The sequence below is a fragment of the Mus caroli genome, unplaced genomic scaffold (assembly GCF_978045245.1).
Source record: "Mus caroli unplaced genomic scaffold, Mus_caroli_1 scaffold_1, whole genome shotgun sequence".
Classification (NCBI taxonomy): domain Eukaryota; kingdom Metazoa; phylum Chordata; class Mammalia; order Rodentia; family Muridae; genus Mus; species Mus caroli.
This window is the reverse complement of record NW_028227256.1, coordinates 90,387,632-90,405,469: the sequence shown is the minus strand read 5'-3', so window position 1 is coordinate 90,405,469 and position 17,838 is coordinate 90,387,632. Positions and strand designations below refer to the sequence as shown.

The window sequence follows — 17,838 nt, the reverse complement described above, 5'->3', positions numbered from 1 at the left end:
CTGAATACTCTGGAGGCAGAGACAGGCAGATCTGAGTGAGTTCAAGGCCAAGGCATACCCTGTCTCATAAAAAACAAAACTGGGGTCGGTAAGTCAGGTCAGCCAGGTCATACATAGTAAGATCCTATCTCAAAATTCCTTCCTTACTAACTGAATTAATTTAACACTCTGAGAACTGCTGAGCATAGTTAACACTTGAGAGGGAAATCCATCTGGGCAGGTCCCACACAGATTGACAAGACGGCAGCTGACCCACACAGCCATAGCAATCCATGGTTTGGCTCCCTAATCCTGTCCTTCATGGCCAGCTCTCGTTCTTAGCTTAGGAGAAAGCCTTGAACACTGCCCTCCTTGTGTGGCTAAGACAACAGGACACTGAAATCCTTGCCTCTTTGTTTTGGCCAGTCGTATGAAGGGTGGCTGTAAGCCAGGGTCGGCTGCTTGTTGGAGGACAGTACCCTGGAGTCTCTCACCACCCAGATGTCAAGGTCGACACAGGCTCCAGAGATGCTGTCTTAGTTACTGTTCCATTGCTGTGAAGAGACACCTTATGTGATAAAGGCAACTTATGAAAGAAAGCATTTAAGCAGGGCGCTGGTGGTGCACAATTTTAATCTCAGCACTCCAGAGGCAGAGGCAGGTGGGTCTTTGTGAGATTGAGGCCAGCCTGGTCTACAAATCAAGTTCAAAGACAGCCAGGACTGTTACACAGAGAAACCCTATCACAAAAAAAAAAAAAAAAAAAAAAAAAAAAAAAAAAAAAAAAAAAGAAAGAAAGAAAGAAAAAAACAGGGGCTGGTGAGATGGCTCAGTGGGTAAGAGCACCCGACTGCTCTTCCGAAGGTCCAGAGTTCAAATCCCAGCAACCACATGGTGGCTCACAACCATCCGTAACGAGATCTGGCGCCCTCTTCTGGAGTGTCTGAAGACAGCTACAGTGTACTTACATATAATAAATAAATAAATCTTTAAAAAAAAAAAAAGAAAGAAAAAAACAACAACAGAGAGAGAGAGACAGAGAGAATGAGAATTTAAATAGGGGCTTGCTTACAGTTCAGAGGGTTAGTCCATGGTCATCATGGTGGGAAACATGGCCATGGCCACGGCCACAGGCAGGCAGGCAGGCAGGCACTGTGGGGTAGCAGTAGCTGTAAGCTTACATTTGATCCACAGGATGGAGGCAGAGAGAGGGACGGACAGACAGACACTCAGACAGAGACAGAGACAGAGACAGAAAGAGCCCAGAATGGGCTTTTGAACCTCAAAGTCTACCCCAGTGACACACCTCCTCCAATAAAGCTATACCATCTAATCTTTACCACAGTTCTACCAACTGAGGTCCAAGCATTCAAATACAGGAGTCTGTGGGGAGCCATTCTCATTCAGACTTCCACATATGCTTGGGTAGATTCAGAGCTATCAAAGACTCTGAGTGAGGTAGCTGTTAGCCTCATCCACTGAGGGTCTTGCCCTCAGCATAGCAATTCCTGTTCTGCTCACCAGTGTGTCCAACTACTAAGAGCTGGAGCCCACAACCACCCCTCCCCCAAATTGTGTTGTCTCAAGAAGCAGTGGATGGGGGTTTGTTGGCTGAGAAACTTCAGTATAGGTGTGGTGATTTGAATAGGAATGGCCCCCATACAATCATGTATTTGAATGCTTGGTTACTAGGGAACAGAGCTACTTGGTAGCCATTAGGGCATGTGGCCTTGGTTGAGAAAGAGTGTCACTTGAGGACAGGCTTTGAGGTTTCAAATGCTCATGCCAAATCTAGGGGTACTCTCTCTTCCTGCTGCCTGCTGATGCGGATATAGAACTCTCAAGTCCCTCTCCAGCACCATGTCTGCCTGAATGCCACTATGCTTCCCTCTTATGAGGATAACAGACTAAGCCTCTGAATCTGTAAGCAAGACCTTGTTAATATTTTCCTTTATAAGAGTTGCTGTCGGCCGGGCGTGGTGGCGCACGCCTTTAATCCCAGCACTTGGGAGGCAGAGGCAGGCGGATTTCTGAGTTCGAGGCCAGCCTGGTCTACAGAGTGAGTTCCAGGACAGCCACGACTACACAGAGAAACCCTGTCTCGAAAAACCAAAAAAAAAAAAAAAAAAAAAAGAGTTGCTGTGGGGCTGGCAAGATGGCTCAGCAGGTAAGAGCACTGACTGTTCTTCTGAAGGTCCATAATTCAAATCCCAGCAACCACATGGTGGCTCACAACCACCCATAATGAGATCTGACACCTCTTCTGGTGTGTCTGGAGACAGCTACAATATATATATATATATATATATATATATATATATATATATATATACATACATATATATAATAAATAAATCTTTTAGAAAAAAAAACAGTTGCTGTGGCCTTGGCATAGCAATAGAACACTGACTAAGACAAAATAGGTAAACAGAGATGTCACCACTAATCAGGGCAGCAATTGAGTTGGCCAAGATGAATCCCAAGTCCATATAGAAAATTACCTTGGTGGTGGAGACACACTTACAGCAGGTACAAAACAAGTTTTGTCACAGAGCACCCCAGTCAGGTATGGGGGTCCCTGGAATGAGGGTCCTCAAAGCTAGGTGAGGTGGGTAAGGGTTTGGCTGTGACAGAAACAAACACAGAGACAGTTTGAATCTGAGTTTATTCTGTAGCTCTCAAGCAGGGGATTTTATACATTAAAAAAAAACAAACAAACATTACAACTCTTAAAAACTGTATCCAGCAAAACAATCACAAATACCAACAAAAATCATTTGGCAGAGTAAAGCACAAACATCATCCAAATATTACAGCTCTGAAAGCAGAACAGGTAACATCATTATTAGTATAAGTCATCAAAATATAACAATTCTAAAAGGATGTATTCAGTAGGGCAGACATCCAAGGCTAGTGGCATATTTCCAAGAGTAGGTTAATAAATCTTTATAGTCATTGCTCTTAACCGCCGCGCTAACTCTCCAACCCCATATGTTCAATTATTATTTAACATCTAATGCCCGATTTTTTTTTTATAAATCTTCAACGCATAAATTTTAACCATTTTAATTCTTTCTAATTAAGGCTTTCTTTACCATATACCAAAACCAACTGCTAATGGCACATGTGTAGCTATATGAAATTTCATTGTTGGGAAAGTTTTTATTTATCACAACAGTTTTGAAAATGATTTAAAAAGTAAAGCATTGATTTCCCCTGGGATAGGGTCATGTTAGTGACCCCATCTCAAGGGATAGTTTCTTACCCATTATTCTCGCTTAAGATCTTGGACTAGATTGCCGGGCGTGGTGGCGAATGCCTTTAATCCCAGCACTCGGGAGGCAGAGGCAGGCGGATTTCTGAGTTCGAGGCCAGCCTGGTCTACAAAGTGAGTGCCAGGACAGCCAGGGCTACACAGAGAAACCCTGTCTCGAAAAACCAAAAAAAAAAAAAAAAAAAAAAGATCTTGGACTAGGCTACCAGGAACATGTAAATAAGAAAAGGAATAAGAGAAACAAAACAGATGGATAGCCATGAGAACTACAGCTCAATAATTTTTCTCCAGCGAAGAGTTCCACAACCGGTTCCAGGAGGCCTCTCCCTTTTGAGGTCAATCGCCTCAGTCTGGGGAGCTTGTCACACAGATCCTATTGAAGTTGGTGTGGCAGATTTCCAACCATTTTTCAACTAGAATGGCTACCAAATGAGTAACCACATTGACACTGTGGATTACAAACAACACTGACTTCAGACTCACACTGAGGTGGAACTTGAAATCATAAGGAAGACAGCTGCCACACATAAGCGGTGAGAGCTGCCAATAACTTACACTGAAATCCAGAATGTCATTTCCCCAAGCCGGGAGAAAGCCAAACTGCTTCATTCATCTAATTACTATGTGGACACAGGATTTATATGGGTTTTTGTTGTTGTTATTGTTTGTTTTTCATTTGTTTGGTTATTTGTTATTTTTTTCCCAACACAGGGCTTCTCTGACAGCCCTGGCTATCCTGGAACTTGTTCTGTAGACCAGGCTGGTCTTGAACTCAGAGATCCACCTGCCTCTGCCTCTCAAGCACTGGAATTGAAGGCGTGCGCCTCCCCTGCCCGTCAACAGTGATACTGGAACAATGACTTGAAAGTACTTAGGTTTTATAAAGCATGTGTTCTCACCATAGCTGATATCATTAGGTTTACAAAGTGTTCCCCTTCCCCCCCCCCCACCCAGTTTTTCACATGAGTTTTACAGTCCTCACATCCTGGTAAACTGTCTCCTAATTATTAAACTTAAAAGTTCAGTAGTTCCTGGCTTAAAAGAGAAGAAGGTAGTGGGAAGGCCTCACCTCAGTCCTTTCAACAACCTTTTCCACTGGGGTCAGGTGCTGGGCATGATTCCCTAAGGCCAGCGCGCATCTCAGAACTTAGACAAAGTGCAAGGGGTCTGCCAAGTAGCTCTCCAGGCTAACAGCAGGTGATCTGATGGATGAGCAGTACCAGGCTGTTCTCCACCCTGCGCCTCACCTCCCCCACATTCCACTCAGAACATGGGAAGGGCTGCTTCTCTTCATGAGAGACTCTCACAGATCCTCCTGCCCAGGCTCCACAGGTTCAGAGACACACAGGGTCAGAGTGGATTTTCTGTGCACCCCCTCCTCAAAAAACATATGATGATACTTTAGCTGCTCCACAATGGCAGTGGCCCAGAAGGCAGCAGATTGCCCAGGACACATATAGTCAGGTCCCCAAACTCGCACCCTTCTTCCAGGTTATGGTTCCAGTTCCCTGGATTCTCCGTGGTTTACAGGGTCTGAACAGGAAGAAGACGCCATCTTCTTTCGTGCCACTGGGAACAGACAGGACATTGTGATACGATGTTGAACATTGGCCCCTAGCCACAGGCTCCTCCAGAATGAGAATCTGGAAGGGGTGACCAGCCAAACAGAAGGGGCAGTCTGCCATGACCAAGGGGCTCTACCTAGAGGCTGCCTGAGACAAAGAGACTGTGGGTTCTAGCCCCTCCCTAAGGTTTAAAAGACTCGGGATATGGAAGCTTAGAGCACCAAAAACTCGTCTCTAGTGGAGCATTATCCTGCCCAGAAGACACAGCAATTCCCAACTGTCCTTGCTGTCCATGCATTGCATAAGGACAGTTCCATCTACCTAGGGTTCTGCCTTCTCTCAGACCAGCCCTGCCAATGTGATGTAGAAAGTGGAGCCTCCCATGATATGCACTCACTGACAAGCAGATATTAGCCCAGAAACTTAGAATACCCAAGACATAATTTGCAAAACACATGAAACTCAAGAAGGAAGACCAAAGTGTGGATACTTCGTTTCTTCTTAGAATGGGGAACAAAATACCATGGAAGGAGTTATAGAGACTAAGTTAGGAGCTGAGATAGAAGGAAGGACCATCCAGAGACTGCCCCACCCTGTGGATCCATCCCATATACAACCACGAAACCCAGACACTATTGCATATGCCAGAAAGATATTGCAGACATGACCCTGATATAGCTATCTATTGTGAGGCTATGCCAGTGCCTGGCAAATACAGAAGTAGATGCTCACAGTCATCTATTGCATGGAATACAGGGCCCCTAATAAAGGAGCTAGAGAAAGTACCCAAGGAGCTAAAGGGGTCTACAACCCTATAGGAGGAACAACAATATGAACTAACCAGTACCCCCCCCCAGAGCTGTGCCTCTAGTTGCATATGTAGCAGAGGATGGCCCAGTTGGCCATCAATGGGAGGAGAGTCCCTTGGTCTTGTGAAGATCATATGCCCCAGTACAGGGGAATGCCAGGGCCAGGAAGCAGGAGTGGGTGGGTTTGGAATCCGGGTGGGTGGAGGAGGGTATAGGGGACTTTCAGGTTAGCATTTGAAATGTAAATGAAGAAAATATATAATAAGAAAGAAAGGAAGATCAGTTGGGCGTGGTGGCACATGGCTTTAATCCCAGCACTCAGGAGGCAGAGGCAGGCGGATTTCTGAGTTCGAGGCCAGCCTGGTCTACAAAGTGAGTTCCAGGACAGCCAGGGCTATACAGAGAAACCCTGTCTTGAAACCCCCCCCCAAAAAAAAAAAGAAAGAAAAGTGGTGGGGGAGAGGGAGAGGGAGAAGACAGACAGACAGACAGACAGACAGACAGACAAACAGACAGGATGGAAGGAAGGAAGGAAGGAAGGAAGGAAGGAAGGAAGGAAGGAAGGAAGGAAGGAAGGAAGGAAGGAAGGAAGGAAGGAAGGAAGGAAAAAAAGAAAGTGGCCCCCCTCAGCCAGAACACAGCTAGCAGGAAAAGTGTGCTACCAAGGCTGATCAAAGCCACTAGTTTGCTTTTCTAGTTGGTGCTGCCTGACCAGCCAGCATTGAGACCAGGCAGATGTGACCAGAGAACAAAGGGTCCATTCTTGATTTCTGGGTTTCAGAACCCAGGCCAGGGGTTGAGGACAAGGAAACTACCTGTTAAGCAGAAGTCAAGGGCAGCCAGGGGCCAGGCTGGAGGGACCTGCAGTAGGGAGGGCTCCAGTCCAGGGGATCCCTCTTATGCACCCCTTTTCAGCGCAGGGTTCAATGAGAACCAACAGGAGGACCTATCTGGATGCTAATGGGTTTTCCTTTTTCCAGAGTTGGAGGCAAATATTCCCACCCAAGTTAAATGCATGGTACACATCCCATGAGTCACCTGGGATGTATCCTAAAGACTCTCACCGCACCCACTCCCACTGTCCCAAAGACCCACAGGCCGCATAACCAAAAATGTAGCTCTCACAACGACACTGCCTGAACACTAAGGCAGGGTCCAACAGCCACCCATTCTATAGATAAAGAGGAGTCCAACTTCCCAGGGCAAATGTCCCAAGGCACACCTGTCTAAATAACAGCTGGATGATGGCCAACATGGAAAGACTACTGCAGTCCTGTAGATAAGAACATCATGGGCTGGACTATATGACCCAGGCAGGCCATCACCCAGCACAGGCCACATTCAAGCCTCTTCTAAACATGTCCAAGACTCGGAGCCCCTTCTTCTCTACTACCCTGACAAGCACTGTTCTAGAAACCTTACAGCTAATCTCAAACTAGTCTAGAACATGCCTCCCATCAAGAGAAATTGAGACAGGTTTTACTGGGCATTACCCCTACCCATAAAGACATAGCCCCAGCCTGACAAGTTCCACTCCACCTGCAGAAATAATATGCCCAGTTACTGGGAACAACCTACCCTGCTTCCCACCAAACCACAAAAGAGGGGCTGGTGAGATGGCTCAGTGGGTAAGAGCACTGATTGCTCTTCTGAAGGTCCTGAGTTCAAATCCCAGCAACCACATGGTGGCTCACAACCTCTGTAATGAGATCTGATGACCTATTCTTGTGTGTCTAAGGATAGCCACAGTGTGCTTACATCTAAAAATAAATCACTCTGATTGGGGCCAGAGCAAGCATAAGTCCTCAGTTCAATTCCCAGCAACCACATGATGGCTCACAACCATCTGTACAGTTGAGTGTACTCATATTCATAAAAAAAAAAAATTTTTAAAAGACCCACAAAAGAACAGCTGTAACTTCTGGTAGGTGTGCGTGCGCGTACGTGTGCGTGTTTGTGTATATGCACTCATGCACTCTTGCATGTCTCTCTGTGTGCTCTATAGACAGGAAGCGATTCATGAATAATAATGGCCATGACTATCCCATTACCCAGCTGTGAGTCTATGCAGGACATGTCCCAGTCTGTCTTCAGACCTGGGGCAGGAAATGTCAAGCACTTTCCAGGGGCAGACCCGGCCCTAACCAGTGATAAGGGCCATGCTGAGGAAAAAATAGTTACCTTAGGCTACTCGTACATTTATTAAGAAAAAAAAAATGACACCAGGTTCAGAGCTTGGATACTCTACCATGAAGGAGCACACCAGGGCACAGGTTAGTGACCTCAAAACAGCAGCTCCACTCCAACTGAGCTTGCCCCCTGCTCCCATAGACCCTCTGGGGCAAGGGGTCCTCTTCTAATGCCTATGGGTCACCTACCCATCCAGGCTTTGAGATTCTAGATAGGCAGCAATGGGCAGTTGCAACCAAGGTACCCAGCAGTGTCTTCTACATCGCATATATCCAGCGGCAGGAGCTGGTTCACAGGGGGCACCAGTGGGTAGTGTGCTGGACCGGGAGAGCATAACCTGGATCAGTAAGGTGTCCATGTCTGCAACCATACAAAACACCGTCTCCTAATCATCTCGTACGACAGCTGTCCTCTTTCTGTGACGCATGCTGCTATGGAAGACCACATAGCCCCTTGTAGTCCTGGGCAGGGTCTGCCCATGCCCAAGCCACCTTCCCTACGGCTGAGACTCCAGGCCATGCTTGCTCACATCACAGAGAAACTGCTGATCCTGGGTATACTCCTCCCACTGTCCTGGTTAGGTAACTGTGTCTCATATTGCAATGGCTTAGATATCTAGCAGTGGAATCCTAAACTTCTAATCCAAACACAATACCCTCTCCCAGCTTGCACACTGGAGACTTCCCGTCTGTGTGGGATGGGAGTAGAGAGTCCTCGTGGTCACCTGTTCTAGCTTTTTAAGACAGGATTTCACTATGGAGCCCTGACTGGCTTGGAATTCTCTATATCAGAGATCCGCTTGCCTCTGCCTCCCAAATGCTAGATTGCAAACCAGCATCACCACACCCAGCTCTCTCCCACAGGGAGAGACATCTTCTGACTGGCGGCTTACTCTTCTGTGTTGGGGTGTGAGAGACTGCAGGCATTAAGGAGATGGATGTGTCAGACGCCTGAGGAGTCCGGAGGAATCTCATTGGTCAGTTAGCAAGTCCATTTTCCCATCTGTTTCTAGCTAGGTTTTCTGCATGGGTGGAACTCACTGCTCCATTGGTTTAGGGTGCACTGGTCAGTGCTAACAACATTAGATGGTTTGTTTTACAGCTACACGCTGCTACACCAACCATGCTCTATTTCACAGGCTCTAACTTCAAAATGCACTCACTTCAAAACACAAAAGAAAAGCTAGAGGGGACCTAAGAAGAGATCCTTTCCCAGGGATGGATGAATAAAGGGGGCTTCACATAGCTCATCAAGAGAAAATGACAGCCCCTTCGCTTACCACGTACCCTGTGAGCTCCACAGAACAATGCTCAGTGGAGCAAGAGGAAGGCAGGTCCTGGCAGGAAGGGCTACACGTACCTGTGTTGGGATCCCCACATTCGCTTAACCTATCTGTAGCACACTACAGGCAGGAACTACAGCCTCTCACTCTTCGATTGCTCACATTGCTAACACTAACTTTCTAATCCACGTGTGAAGACACATTGGGAATTCAGAGCACACTAAATATGTGGAGATATGTAGTGAGCCACAACTTTACAATTAACTTTATGTGAATCATTTTCTAGCAGCTGCAGGTTGTAGTTCAAATGTTTTCTGGAAACTGATAGCAGAAAAAAATATGGTAGGTGTATTCGGCCTTCCAGACTGCCAGGTCATGAGACAAGCCAAGTGATAGAGGACAGTGTGTAGACCACATGACTGAAAGTTGCCTCTATTGATTCAGTTAGGGAACTGTCCCATATCCAGAAAGGTCAGGCTCTGTAGGCAATCACAGCCCTCCACACCTGCTTACCAACCAGACAGGTCTTTAAGAACAAAGTAAACTGGGTATAGTGGCACTTGCCTTTAATCCCATTACTCAGGGGGCAGAAGCAAAGTCAGGGGCATGGTGGATCTCTGTGAGTTAAAGGTCTATCTATCTGGTCTACATCATAAGTTCCAGAACAGCCAGAGTTACGTAGAATTACATGAGAGAACCTGTCTCAAAACGAACAAAACCTGAGGGAATTGCCTAGCCAGGTGGACCACAGTTACCAATTCAAGACCTGCTTGATATGACAGCAAACCCGACTCAGGCCCATGGGAATGAGTTGTGGCATTCTCTGTCACTGTGGTAACTAATCTGGGGCTAGACAACTCTGCTGCAGCCCTCACAGAATACATGCCACATGACAAACTATCCAGTAAGATCCATCCAAGAGATCACATGGTTCTCTTCCCAGAGATGTGAAGGGAGAGGTATTGGTTCCCTAATTGGTTCTTGATTGTGCCAATAAAAGAGGCAGAAGCTAATTGCTGCATGAAGGGAAAAAGATGGAAGTTTTACATCCCAGGCAGAAGAAAGGGGAAACAAAGAAAGCAGACTTTGGACCAGGCTTTGAAGCGAGTAGGATGCTGCTGACATGTAGGTCTTGGGGCTCTTAGTTTATAGCTTCTGCTGTGGGCAGAAGGCCAGGCAAGATGGAGGGAGCTAGTTGATAAGATTAGGGCAGGAAATTCTTCACCCAGCCATTGAGTTATCTGTCTAGTTTTAAAATAATAAAACTGGTGTTTTCTATCCACTGGGGCAGTTGTTGGCGACAGTTTGGCAAAGCTAGCCATGAGGGGATGGGGCAGCAATCACAGCTCCAGGGGAAAATGGCCAACTGGCCAGTAGCGAAGCTGAGTGAGAGACTGGTGGCAGCCTCGAGATGCACCAGGCAAACAGGGAGGTTTTAAAATTACACGCTATAGAGATGCAACAAAGCAGGTCTCCACAGGCCACCCACCCCAGAGCTGGTGAGATCTGGCCTGTTTGGGAGTAGGGCAATTGCCCACCCACTTATTCTGTCCACACTGAGCTGGCAGGAGACAAAAGAAGGGCCTGGAAGCTCTATCTGATCTGTTCACCCCCCACAGAGAGGCAACCTTGCCCAGAGGTTGCTCAGCGGTGGCTCCTAGCTAGCCAGTGAGTGTTAGTAACCTGGTCTATTGTGGATGCCATCAGCTGACAGGCCTCCAGGTCCACCAAACCTTCCTTCGCCTAGGTCCTAGCATCTTGCACAAGCTGAAAAGCTCCATTTAGGACTGGGCAGGTAGAGTCTTATAGGGGTTCAGGATGCCTTTGGGGTCCAGCATGGCCTTGAGCTGATGCATAAGCGTCACGGCCACAGGTGGCTTGCTATAGCCAAGTACATCCTTCTTCTTGAAGCCCAGGCCGTGCTCCGCACTGACACTGCCCCGCTGCTCCGCTGTCCAGGCATACACATAAGGTTCCAAGGCACCGAGCAACTCCCGGCTAAAGGCCTCTGCAGTCACGTTCAGGTGAAGGTTGCCATCCCCTGGGGAACAAGGGAACAGTTAGGCTGAGCAGGCCCCAGATCTGCCCAAAGAGTCCTCCTCAGACATCACTGCCCCAACCCCCAATCAGGTATCTGCACTCCATGCATCCTGGTTCTAAGCCACCCCCTTGGTCCATCCCTTCAACCCTCCAAGGCTATGAATGGCAGCTGCTGGGCCCCATCTTACAGGAATCTGGGCACATGAGCCACTTTTTAATCCTCCCCAAAATGACTGGGAACTCCCCCCAGGAACCCTAAGGTCTAAAGACACAGGCTGGTGAGAACCGTTCCTGCACAGCAAAAGGCTTTTCAAACCATACTTGAAATGACAGAGTACAGCAGTGCATGTCTTTAATCCCAGCACTCAGGAGGCAGAGGCAGGAGGATCTCTGTGAGTTTGAAGTCAGTCTGGTCTACAGAGTAAATTCCAGACCAGTCAGGACTAGAGTCCAATGATACTGTCTCAGCCACAGAACTCAGCTATGAGGTCACTATAGAGACAGGGTTTTAAGAAAATATCTCTTGGAGTCTAAGAAAATGGCACTTTTGCTGGACCTCACAGCCAAAGTTCATATAAGATGACATAACTGACCTGATATCCTGCTAATGTACTCAAGCCTGTTTGTTCAACCCATCTTTAAGAAAACACAGGGCCCCCAATGGAGGAGCTAGAGAAATTACCCAAGGAGCTAAAGGGATCCGCAACCCTATAGGTGGAACAACATTATGAACTAACCAGTACCCCGGAGCTCTTGACTCTAGCTGCATATGTATCAGAAGATGGCCTAGTCGGCCATCACTGGAAAGAGAGGCCCATTGGTCTTGCAAACTTTATATGCCCCAGTACAGGGGAATGCCAGGGCCAAAAAGTGGGAGTGGGTGGGTGGGGTATGGGGGACTTTTGGGATAGCATTGGAAATGTAAATGAGAAAAATACCTAATAAAAAAATATTAAAAAAATAAATAAAGATCTTGTATCATCAAAAAAAAAAAAAAGAAAAGAAAAGAAAACAACTAACCTTGGCTTTCCATGTGTAATCAGCTTTTACAACCTAAGCTAATGCATGGGTATAAAGTTATTGCTCTTCCATGCCCCTGACCCAGAGGGCAATAGCTATCTCTGGGTGTGTGTGTGTGTGTGATGGTAATCTTTGCTAAAAATAGCAAGCAGGTTGAAAAACAACCTTGAGTGCATGGCTTGGTGGCACATGCCTTTAATCCCAGCACTCACAAGGCAGAGGCAGGCAGATTTCTGAGTCTACAAAGTGAGTTCCAGGACAGCCAGGGCTATACAGAGAAACCCTGTCTCAAAAAAAACAAAACAAAAAAACAAAAAGAAAAAGAAAAGAAAAACGACCTTGAATAACAAATATCTGCCATAAATGTTGCAATCAATAAAACTTGATAGTGTAAATTTACAGTTCTGTTTGCTTACGAACTGAGTGGTTTGGGGCCAGTAGGGGTAAGCTGGGGTAAATAGTCCAATCACTTGTGAAATTCTGTGGGGCACTGGGCTATACACAGTCTGGTCTCCATTCAAGTTGAGGTCTGAACCCCGGGACCCACTGGTGATAATTTACCTACATGGGGCGAAAGGAGTTCCCTCATATCTCCTGGAACTCTGGCTCCTGTTTAAGTTACTATCCCACCCAAACCCCCACAGGAGAAGTTTGTGACTAGTAGTCATGTAGACAATGCCCCAAGCTTCTGACCTTCAGGCTAAACTCCTCCCCAGTTACCTAGCAACAGTAAAGACAACAGCCTACCATAAGAAGGGCTGCTTGGCCCCACCTCACTCTCTTACTCCCCTCACTCTCTCCTCTCCTCATCCTCTCCTCTCATTCTTACACTCTCCTCATTCTCTCTCTCTTCTCTTTCTCTCTCTCTCTCTCTCTCTCTCTCTCTCTCTCTCTCTCTCTCTCTCTCTCTCTCTCTCTCTCTCTCCCCGTTTCCCTTTCCCCGTGCCTTTCTACAATACAGCTCTAAAACCATAGAATATCTCTGTTCATCAAGGCCCACTGTACTTATTCTCACCTGCATGGGAAAGTCTCTCCCTCAGCCCTCTATCCCATAACTCCGGGGCTACAGGGTGTCCCCCCAGGGCCCTCAGTTGGGGGCTGCCCCTTGTCCATCCCCCACCCATGGCTTAGATGCAAACCTGGGCCGAGTGGAAAGCTTCTGACAGCCCTCCCCCACCTGCCTGCTCAGAGCACAGGAGAAACTCTGGCCAGACACAGGCTATCCTTCCTCCGCCATCTTCCCCCAACATACCCATTAGTTTCCACAAAATTCTGTTAAAGATTTCTGTAAATTATCCCTCATTCCTTCCTCATGTGACCTCTCCTGGGCTGTTCAGTAAATATAAAGTTCTTGTTAGGGACGGATAGATGAACAGCAAAATCAAAGTTATCAGGCAGGCATAGGCAGACACATGGCAGACAGAGGAATTCAAACTTTTGCTTGTTCTTGGTTGAATTAATTCAAGGGCAAGTTAAGCTTTCTCTCTTTCATGTGACACCAATGTATTTGAATGCCTCCCAGGCAGTCTTTAATGTGTTTAAATTAATTCAGTTCACCACAGTGGAGCTGTGCTGCCCACAGGGGCAGGGTAACGCGCTGGCTCACCCAGGTGTCCATATCCCACCACATGCTTGGCACGAGGGCCAAGGCGGGTGCGTAGGTCGATCACAAGGTCATAGAGCCGCTCCACAGGGAGGGATAAGTCATACTTGAACACATAGCCATCGCAGCTGAGTGCCTCTGTGATCCTCTCCCGCAAGGCCCACAGCATCTAAGATCGTGAAGACACACAGTCAGAGCACACCAACCACAACAGGGCACTTGGGTGGGGTCTCTGAAACAGTGCTGCTTTCATCCAGGTCTCCACAGAGGTGGGCAGAGGGTCTGGAAGTATAAAGGTCAACTGGGCTGTCGGAAGGACCAGCTCTGTGACAATGCTAGGACAGACTTTAAAAAGACAGACTAGCCCGGTGGTGGTGGTGGCACACACCTTTAATCCCAGCACTTGGGAGGCAGAGGCAGGTGCATTTCTGAGTTCGAGGCCAGCCTGGTCTACAAAGTGAGTTTCAGGACAGCCAGGGCTATACAGAGAAACCCTGTCTCGAAAAAAAGAAAAAAGAAAGAAAAGAAAAGAAGAGAAGAGAAGAGAAGAGAAGAGAAGAGAAGAGAAGAGAAGAGAAGAGAAGAGAAAAGAAAAGGCTACTGCAACATGGTAGTGGCTGGTAGTAATGCACCCCTTTAATTCCAACACTGGAGAGGCAGAGACAGGCAGATCTCTCTCAGTTCAAGGCCAGCTTGGTTTACAGAGGGAGTTCCGGGACATCCAGGGCTACACAGAGAAACCCTGTTTCAAAAAAACAAGTAAAAAGGATCATATTTTCTCTCACAGGTAGAGTCTATATTAACTGTGTGTGTGTGTGTGTGTGTGTGTGTGTGTGTGTGTGTGTGTGTGCATATATATATATATACATGTGGCATGAAAGCAGAAGAAGACCTTTCTGGGACAAAAACTACCCAGCATTCCCAGGACTCCATTTAACATGAGAAGTCAGCAGAAACATAACCGGCCTTGCACCAGACAAAGGTATTCAAGGAGCAGGCCCTGTCATCTCATTGAGCTTCAGCTCCAAAAAAGTGTGTTTCTTAACCCAAATCCAAGGCCAGCACCAGTCAAGTGTGCAATGGGATGCTGGGACACTCCAGCCTCCCCCAGAGCGTTTCTAGGAGACCCCAGAGGGAGCCATCCGAGGCATGGCGAGGACCTGGAGGACTCAGACTGAGCGCCTTTGCCATCAGGAGTAGCTGCAGAGTCACCACCAAGCATAAAACTGTCAGATCATGCTGAAAGAAGGAAGCTGAGGACAAGAGCAGGTGGAGAGGACCATCTTCATCACTGCAAGCTCCAAACTCAGTCTGTGGCATAAAGGCTTCCTCATGGAATCAACAGGCACAGGGCTGCCACACTCCCCTGAACTTCACCTTTGCTATGAGGTAACGGCTGAAGTTAGTAACAGGCAACACTTCAGTGGGCACGGACTCTAGGGCTGCCTGGAGCTCAGCTGGTACAGTTCTCACCTAGCAGCATATAGCCTTAGGATCACCAGTTCCACATGAGCCAGGCATGCAAGCACATCTAAGCATGCATGGGGTGGAGGATGAAGATCAGAAGTTCAAGGACACCCTGAACTATGCAGTAAGTTCAATGCCAGCTGTGGCTATATACAAACATATCTCCGAAAAAAATCTGGCCAGGCTGAGGGTTTGGGAGATGGGAGGGGTACACTTTTAATCCCAGCACTCACAGAGGCAGGTGGATCTCAAAGTTTGAGCCAGCCTGGTCTACATAGTGACTTCCAGGACAGCTAGGGGCTACACAGAGAAACTTTGTTTCAAAAAAGAAGAAGAAGAAGAAGAAGAAGAAGAAGAAGAAGAAGAAGAAGAAGAAGAAGAAGAAGAAGAAGAAGAAGAAGAAGAAGAAGAAAAGAAAGAAAGAAAGAAAGAAAGAAAGAAAGAAAGAAAGAAAGAAAGAAAGAAAGAAAGAAGCAAAGCAAAGCAAAGCAAAGCAAAGCAAAGCAAAGGAACGGAACGGAACGGAAAGGAAAGGAAAGGAAAGGAAAGGAAAGGAAAGGAAAGGAAAGGAAAGGAAAGGAAAGGAAAGGAAAGGAAAGGAAAGGAAAGAGGAACAACAACAACAACAAGAACAACAAACCCCAAAGGCCAACCAACCTTAACGATAAGGAAAATGATTTAATAAACTGAATAGAATATATAACAGGTTGACTCCATAGGTCACAGCTCAATGATTCATTGTTTTTCACACTGCACAGTCTCCGTCCTTTTCTTGCCAAGGATCAACCCTGGCAGCTCCCTGCAGCCTCTCTGCCCTCTGTTGGCAACTCATCATACTGCAGATAGCAGGACCAGGACCAGGGCCAGACACCAGGAAAATAAAACTCCCAGATTAGGTGAAACACAGCTCCCAAACAGAAATAACTCCTGTTCCTACATCCCCCAGGAACCCAGACAGCTTCCCTGCAACACAGTCAGGGCTGTCCCTCTGTCCTTCAGACACCGTCTTCCCCTGGACTTCTCCTTTGGACAAATCTGTGGAGAGCTGTGGCCAACTTATAGCCAGCACATGGTCAGCCATGGAGCCCAGGAGAGGGGAGATGTATGGGGGTAATTCTTTAGTGTTAGTGAAAACAATCTAGATACCAAGAATACATTTTTCACTCCAAAGAAGCTCCTCTAATGGGGGCTGGAGAGATGGCTCAGTGGTTAAGAGCACTGACTGCTGGTCTAGAGGTCCTGTGTTCAATTCCCAACAACAACATGGTGGCTCACAATCATCTGTAATGGGATCTGATGCCCTCTTCGGGTGTATCTGAAGATTGCTACAGTGTACTTTTATAAATAAAATAAATACTTAATAAAAATATCCTTTAAAAGAAAGAAAGAAAGAAAGAAATCCATAAATATTAAAAAAAAAAAAAAGAGCTTTTCTATCCATACCATGGAACCCGAAGTGTCTTGGCCATGCACCCCATCGCTGCAGGTCAGACCAGGCCCTGGCTATGTGGACAGGAGGGAAGACAGGAGAAAGGAACTATACAGCACCTGGACTTTCCTCTGGTCGGTGGCCATAGTGCCATCTGTCACCAGGCCAGAGTTCAGCACCTGCTCCAGGACGCTCGTCAGCTTCTCAGCATCATGTCCTGCACTGGAGCCTGAGGTCTCAACCAGGACATAGAATGGACTCTCTGAAAGGAAGCAGGAGAGGCACTGTGAGCCACAGTCCCGCCTGCCAGCATCCATAGTTAGAACCACTTTCCTCCCGGTCATGGGACTAAGACAGCTCTTCCCTGGTGATTGAGGTGACATAAAGAACAGGAACTTTCAGGTTCACTAAATTTCACATGGGTTAAATATAAGTTTTCTGCTGGCAGAGAAATAGACAAAAAGGTGACTCTCTGTAGGAAGCCCCACCCTGCTCACTTAGCCCCATGCCTGGGTCCAGTTCCATACCTCCCAACAGCCTGATTCGGAAGGGCTGGCACAGCAAGGCAGCTGTGGGCTCTAAGAGATGGCTTATCTATTCTTACAGACTCCAGAATCCCAGGGAAAGGACACTGGGTGGATGATCACCTCAGACATGGCTATTACATGCTAAAGACAGCAATTTCTATCACAAGAACTGACTGTTTAAACATTCTAAAAGTTAAAAGTGTATTACTAACTCACCGAGGGGCACTGTCCCATCCCTTAACACAACATTAAGGCTTCTTCCAGAACAATCATACAAGTTCATCCTACCACAGACTGAATGCAAGTGTTAAAGACAGCAAGGCTTTCCTATACACAATGACCCACGGCCACACAGTGCTCCTTGCCCACCCATCCTCCTAAGACATTCCACTGCCCCTACCTCTGAGTCAGCCAACATATCCCACAGTGTTGAAGCAGCAAGGCAATGTAGCCAAACAGGACAGAGGTAATACCTTGTACTGGGTTGGTTAGCCGGAGGTGCTGTCCAACCAACTGCATGCATTCAGTATCCATGAACTCAAACGCAGACAGGATCTCACCCAGCATCCCCCTGCAGGTGCGGAAGGTCTGCAGAACCTCAGCAAACCCAGGGCAGCCTGCGATGGGACACAGGGCATCAGACACCTCAGGAT

The 17,838-nt window shown here is 47.1% G+C and overlaps 1 protein-coding gene across 4 annotated transcripts in view; it reads right to left on the bottom strand.

Annotated features, from left to right (window-relative positions):
• Positions 1-7,809: 7,809 nt before the first annotated feature.
• The window catches only part of D2hgdh (D-2-hydroxyglutarate dehydrogenase), a 21,914-nt gene continuing 11,885 nt past the window's right edge, over positions 7,810-17,838 (bottom strand). For all 4 annotated transcript variants that reach the window (XM_021168980.3, XM_021168973.3, XM_029479329.2 and 1 more), the window contains exons 7-10: positions 17,659-17,802; positions 16,778-16,920; positions 13,766-13,931; positions 7,810-11,140 (exon numbers count right to left, since the gene is read on the bottom strand). In XM_021168980.3, coding sequence (XP_021024639.2) covers positions 10,881-11,140; positions 13,766-13,931; positions 16,778-16,920; positions 17,659-17,802 — 713 coding nt within the window. In that variant the 3' untranslated portion in view covers positions 7,810-10,880. The remainder of the gene's footprint in view (positions 11,141-13,765; positions 13,932-16,777; positions 16,921-17,658; positions 17,803-17,838) is intronic.